The sequence below is a fragment of the Arachis hypogaea genome, chromosome 4 (genome assembly GCF_003086295.3).
Source record: "Arachis hypogaea cultivar Tifrunner chromosome 4, arahy.Tifrunner.gnm2.J5K5, whole genome shotgun sequence".
Classification (NCBI taxonomy): domain Eukaryota; kingdom Viridiplantae; phylum Streptophyta; class Magnoliopsida; order Fabales; family Fabaceae; genus Arachis; species Arachis hypogaea.
The window spans coordinates 120,685,941-120,691,940 of NC_092039.1; the positions used below are offsets into that span (position 1 = coordinate 120,685,941).

General features: G+C 36.5%; 2 protein-coding genes and 1 non-coding gene across 3 annotated transcripts; 1 reads left to right on the forward strand and 2 right to left on the reverse strand.

The window, feature by feature from the left end:
• The first annotated feature begins 827 nt into the window (after positions 1-827).
• LOC112797658 (pentatricopeptide repeat-containing protein At1g71460, chloroplastic) lies at positions 828-3,203 on the forward strand. The gene has a single exon (XM_025840708.3). It carries the CDS (start codon positions 906-908, stop codon positions 2,991-2,993), a length of 2,088 nt encoding a protein of 695 aa, XP_025696493.1. The 5' UTR covers positions 828-905; the 3' UTR covers positions 2,994-3,203.
• A 134-nt stretch (positions 3,204-3,337) lies between these two features.
• Positions 3,338-3,417, reverse strand: TRNAL-UAG (transfer RNA leucine (anticodon UAG)). The gene has a single exon. It is a non-coding gene; the product is annotated as a tRNA-Leu (tRNA).
• Positions 3,418-4,561: 1,144 nt separating this feature from the next.
• On the reverse strand, positions 4,562-5,787 carry LOC140184495 (transcription termination factor MTEF1, chloroplastic-like). Its single transcript, XM_072236147.1, has one exon. It carries the CDS (start codon positions 5,524-5,526, stop codon positions 4,693-4,695), a length of 834 nt encoding a protein of 277 aa, XP_072092248.1. The 5' UTR covers positions 5,527-5,787; the 3' UTR covers positions 4,562-4,692.
• Positions 5,788-6,000: the final 213 nt, after the last annotated feature.

Sequence of the window (6,000 nt, forward strand, 5' to 3'; positions counted from 1 at the left end):
TAAAGAAGATATAAAAATATAAAATAAAAAAGTATAAGAAAAAAATTCTAATATTAATATTTATTAATATAATTATTTTACTATAATAATAGAAATAATTTGTATATTTACTACTATTATATTAGTAACATATAAAAGAGAGAAGAGAAAAGTTTTATTTTGTACCATCCAAATAAATTCAATTGGAGGAATGATTGGTGGTCAATGGTCATTCATAATGTAACAGGCGTAACCAAATGTTGTTAGTAACTAAATTTAATTAAATTCGTATATATTTTTCTTTGTCTCGTTTTTTTTATTCGTTTTCTTTTTTTTTTTCTTTATTTTTTAGTGCTCTTCCTTTTTTTATTGGGTTATACTACGTATAACCAAAATCAATCACTAAAATTAGTTATTAATATAAAATATATGTTAAAATATAAATACATATTAAAAATATATTAAACTACATATATATTTATATACAAATATATTGGTGGTTAATTTTAGTATATAAATAGTTTTTTTATTTTTTATTTATTTATTTATTTTTATGTATTTTTTATTTTGTTTATTTATTTGTATATTTTTTAAAAATTAAAAAGAAAATAGAGAAATTTATAAAAAAAGATCACAAAAATTTTTCAAAAAAAAACAAATATTTTAAGGTAAACATAACCTTTTGTAAAAAAAAAAAGACAAAAGGAGAAAACACACAAATTTTACAATAATAAATATAAAAATATTTTTAAATTAAACATATAAAAAATATATAAATTTATTGAAAATAAACACAGATATTTTATAGTGATAAATATAAAACTTTTTGTATTTTTTTTATTATTCAACTAAAAGCCTACACTATTCAAAACAACAACTGTATTATCCAATTACTATGCTCTCACTCTTAGTTTCAAGTTTCAACCATGGCAGCCTCTCTCTCCCTCCAACTTCACTCCTTCCCTCCAAATCCCACCTCATCTTCGCCATCCTCCAACACCAAAATCACCTTCCAACCCTTCAACTTCAAACCATCACTCCCAAAGAAACCTCACCACACAACAGAGCCGTCCGAATTCCCCAACACTAAGAACCACCGCCATCACCATCACCACCACTACAAGAAGCTGAAACATTTCAAACAGAAAGATGCATTTCCATCCTCCTTACCCATCCACACAAAAAATCCACGCTCCATCTACAAAGACATCAAACGATTCGCGCGTCAAGACAAACTCAAAGAAGCACTTACCATTCTCGATTACGTTGACCAGCAGGGAATCCCTGTCAACGCCACCACTTTCTCCACTCTCATTGCCGCTTGCATTCGCACCAAGTCGCTACAACACGGTAGAGAAGTCCACGTCCATATCCGAATCAACGGCTTCGAAAACAACGAGTTTTTGCGAACGAAGCTTGTTCACATGTACACCTCTTGCGGCGCTTTGGAAGAAGCCAAACAAATCTTTAACGAGTTACCCTGTAACAGTGTGTACCCATGGAATGCGTTGTTAAGAGGGTCTGTGATTGCGGGTAAAAAGCACTACCTTGATGTGCTTAAAGCTTATACTGAGATGAGGGCATTGGGTGTTGAGTTGAATGTGTATACTTTCACCACTGTGATCAAGAGTTTCGCCGGTGCACCTGCCCTTTTCCAAGGCCTCAAGGCTCATGGGTTGTTGATCAAGAATGGTTTGGTTGATAGTTCAATTATTAGGACAAGTTTGATTGATTTATACTTCAAGTGTGGGAGGATAAATCTTGCGCGCCGCGTGTTTGACGAAATTCCCAACAGGGATGTTGTGGTTTGGGGAGCAATGGTGGCAGGTTTTGTGCATAATAGGCTGCAGAGGGAGGCGTTGGAATATGTGAGGTGGATGGTGGAGGAAGGAGTGGAGGTTAATTCGGTTGTGGTGATGTCAGTTCTTCCTGCAATTGGGGAAGTTTCTGAGCAGCGATTGGGCAAAGAGGTCCATGCTTATGTGGTGAAGACGAAGGAGTACTATAGGCGAGTGCCTATTAAGTCTGCCTTGATTGATATGTATTGCAAATGTGGGGATATGAGTTCGGCTAGGCGAGTTTTTTATAGCTCGGCGGAGAGGAATTTGGTTTGTTGGACGGCTTTAATGTCCGGTTATGCTTGGAATGGTAGGTTGGAGCAGGCACTGAGGTCGACTATTTGGATGCAGCAAGAAGGGTTCAGGCCTGATGTTGTGACAGTTGCAACTGTTCTTCCAGTATGTTCTCAGTTGAGGGCTTTGAAACAGGGGAAGCAGGTTCATGCTTATGCTTTGAAGCATTGGTTTTTGCCTAACGCATCCATAACTAATTCGTTGATGGTAATGTACTCGAAGTGTGGCGTGATTGAATATTCCGAAAGACTATTTGACAGTATGGAGAAAAGGACAGTTATTTCATGGACAGCCATGATTGATTCATATGTAGAAAATGGGTATCATCATGAAGCACTTGATGTGATAAGGTCAATGCAATCATCAAAGCATAGGCCGGACTCAGTTGCAATAGCAAGAATGCTGAGTGTTTGTGGTGTGCTAAAACTTTTGAAGCATGGACAAGAGATTCATGCACAGCTCTTGAAAAAGGATTTTGCAAAAGTCCCTTTTGTTTCTGCAGAACTTATCAATATGTATGGGACTTTGGGAGAGGTTAATAAGGCAAAGTTGGTATTTGATGCTGTCCCTGTTAAAGGTTCAATCACATGGACTGCTCTTATTAGGGCCTATGGAAATAATGAATTGTATGAAGGTGCAATTGCTCTTTTCGATAGGATGACATCGAGAGGTTCTACTCCGACGCATTTCACTTTCGATGCAATGCTATCTATCTTCGACAGAGCTGGATTTGTTGATGATGCTTATAGGATATTCAAGTTAATGACTAGATATAAAATTGAACCATCTAAAGAACATTTTGATATAATGGTCCGACTTCTTACCCATGATGGTCAACTGGAGAAAGCTCAAAAACTTGTACAGATGAGTTCTGTTGTATAGAGAAGGCAACATCCCAGTTTTCATATGGAAGATTTACATATTGTTAAAACATTCTTGAATGTAGATTAACTAGAGACATGTAATTTTAGTTCAGAATCCATAAGTTGTACTTTTATTTGAAAATTTTATACCATACTCATTGTAATAACTATATTTCAAAATTAAAATTTTTTTGTTTAATTCAAGATATAAATATAATTGCTTACCTAATTTAGTTCATGTATTTAAGTTTATATCTTATCTACCTGTATGTACCGAGTTGAGAGGGGCATTTGGATTGTGAATGGAGTGAGTGACTAAGCTGGCAAGATATTTGTCCAAAAATGACAAAAAGAGAAAACAAATGACAGCTGTGGGATTTGAACCCACGCCCTTTCGGACCAGAGCCTAAATCTGGCGCCTTAGACCACTCGGCCAAACTGTCAGATATTATGTGTTGCCAATAAAATTATATTAGTAATTGAATTATTGCTGACCTATTTTCAATTTTTCATTGCTTTCTGGATAAACAGCTTTCCCTTTTATATTACTTTAAAAATATTAAGTTTTTATCATTTCTGCACTGAAACAAATTAAAGGCCTACTAAATACTAACGACATGAAAGCTTTATTGATAAAATGCTTAGTAGTTTATTCTAAATCCGGACTTATGAAACTATGCATATGTATTTGTCAAACAGTACATATATAATGTAACTAATAGTAAAGCATCCATCAAATGCACAATAGAGCAACAACAATCAATAGTCCAGTGATGACAAAAGTAAACTAGTATATCACGTAACAAGAAGAGGAAACTGAATGGCCTTAAAGTCATTACTACTCAAGTCCAAGTAGCTTAGAAATTCAAGATCAAACATAGAAGAGAAATTGATTACGCCCCCTATAACAGAATCTTGACAGATCGAAGATTTAGCTTAGTGAATCTACCTGTGACGTTATCACACTACACACCAAACCATTTGCAGTAATCTTGTTCACTGGACTAAGATGAGAGCCTGTTCCATGGATCTTCAATGCCTTGTGTAAATACTGAATGCGCATTTTGATCATTTTCGTTACCAAGAACATTTTTCAAGCCATCCTGACCAATGACCATGAGTGAGTTCACCATGCTTCCACATAGAGGAAAACATAATCCCAGTTATATATTGGAATCAACGTGTTTGCTTTATTGTTATATAATGAAGCTCCACAATCCTTATTTAATGATGAATCAGCTTCTTCAAGATTTGTTGATTTTTCAAAATATATGATAGGTTATCTTGAAATTGAGCTTTTCCAAAACCAGATTAAAGAATTAACACACCAATATTAACTTCCTCGAAACAATGCTTCATCGCTATTTGTTTTAACGGGTACTAGTCTTCAATTTGTCATTAAGATAGTCAAAATAGGTATATTTTCTCCAACTGTTGACAAAGCTATGATATTTCCTAAGATTTCATTATCTGCAGACCCAAAGAGCTTCTAAAATGCATCAATATATACAAATCTCTGCTTAAATTGCTCTCAATTTAGTCCTTAGAAGATAATGTTTGTGTTCTTGAAAGATCAAACGCTCCAAATTAGTCTAAAAAATATATCAGTCAATTAAATTGATCAGAATGCCAAAATCAAAACCAAGGCAAAAAATACCATGATTCTATACATGAATATTAACAAAAGTAACAAGTTAAAAGTGATGAATATACTACTATCACTTCCATTTTGCATAGAATCTTTCATCACGCCACATAAGCATCTTATTCAAAGGAACATCAACAACACCCATTTGCTTCAAATGTAAATGCCTTGGCACAATTTTGTTACGCAAGCTAAACCCAAAGTAGTGTGGAAACTTTTTCAGTTCTTCAACATCCCTACCCATCTCACCAACCAAATACTCAAATTTCGGCCTTAAATTACTTTCCAAACCGTAACCGAATATAGCCGGTACCCGTACCAACGCCCTAACCGCCTCCTCATACTCAAACCCAACCTCCTCCGTCAAAAACTCCACCCTCACGCGCAGATCCTCCACGCGCGTGTTCAGCAGATGCGCGTTCCTGTTCGTCGGCCGGTTCAGACCGGAGAGCCCGATCTCGTCGCGGAGGAAGTAGAGCGTTGGGCGGAGGCAGAGGTCGGGGTGCGGGGAGAGGAGTAGGTGAGGGCAGCGCAGGACGAGGCCGCGGGACTCGGCGGAGGAGGCGGCGACGTCGGTGGCGAGGAAGTGGAACACGGCGGATATGTTATCGGGGGAGAAGGCAGCGGAGGAGGGGGAGAAGAGGGAGGGTGCAGCAGCGGCGATGCGGGGGATGTCGGAGTCGGAGAGGGAGTGGGATTTGAGGAGGTTAACGATGGTGAATATGCGGTGGAGAGTGTCGGAGTCAGGGAGGGAGTCGGGCGGGATAACGGTTAGGTGTTGGAGGTAACGGAGATTTTGGCGGTAAGATGTACGGAACTTGATGTAGTGGGGTTTGTTGTGGAAGGTTCTAGAAGGAGTGTGGTAAGAAGAAGGGGATGGTGAAGGGAGGTGTAAAGAGAGAAGCATTTTTGTGTGTGCTGAACTGAACTGAACTTGAAGCTGAAGTGAAGAGGATAAGGTATCAACTAACAACCATAATTGCTCTGTAACGATTTTTCATACTTCTATTTATTTAAATGCTGTTATCTCAAAAATAATGGGTATAAGTTATTATTAATTTTTAATAAATATAGCCGGGTTAGTAAAAGATAAAATATTAGGTGCATATACATAGAGAAATTTTCTGTATGAATTTATCTATGGAATTTATTTATGAAAACTTGCTTCATTTTTATACATCCAAATCTGTCTCTGTTTTCGCCGTTTATTTTTTTTTTAAATCTAAATTTGTTCTTATTTTTTATTTTACGACTTCAGTTCAATTAGAAAAAAAAAATCAGAGCAAGTCCCAGAAACAAGTTTTGCACTGCATACATTCAATATAAATTTGACATGTTCATGCACAATCTTTTCTATTTAAAATATTCTCCAATACTTACA

Coding starts and splice junctions, on each gene's coding strand:
- LOC140184495 (XM_072236147.1), bottom strand. CDS start 5,526: ATGCTTCTCTCTTTACACCTCCCTTCACCATCCCCTTCTTCTTACCAC.
- LOC112797658 (XM_025840708.3), top strand. CDS start 906: ATGGCAGCCTCTCTCTCCCTCCAACTTCACTCCTTCCCTCCAAATCCC.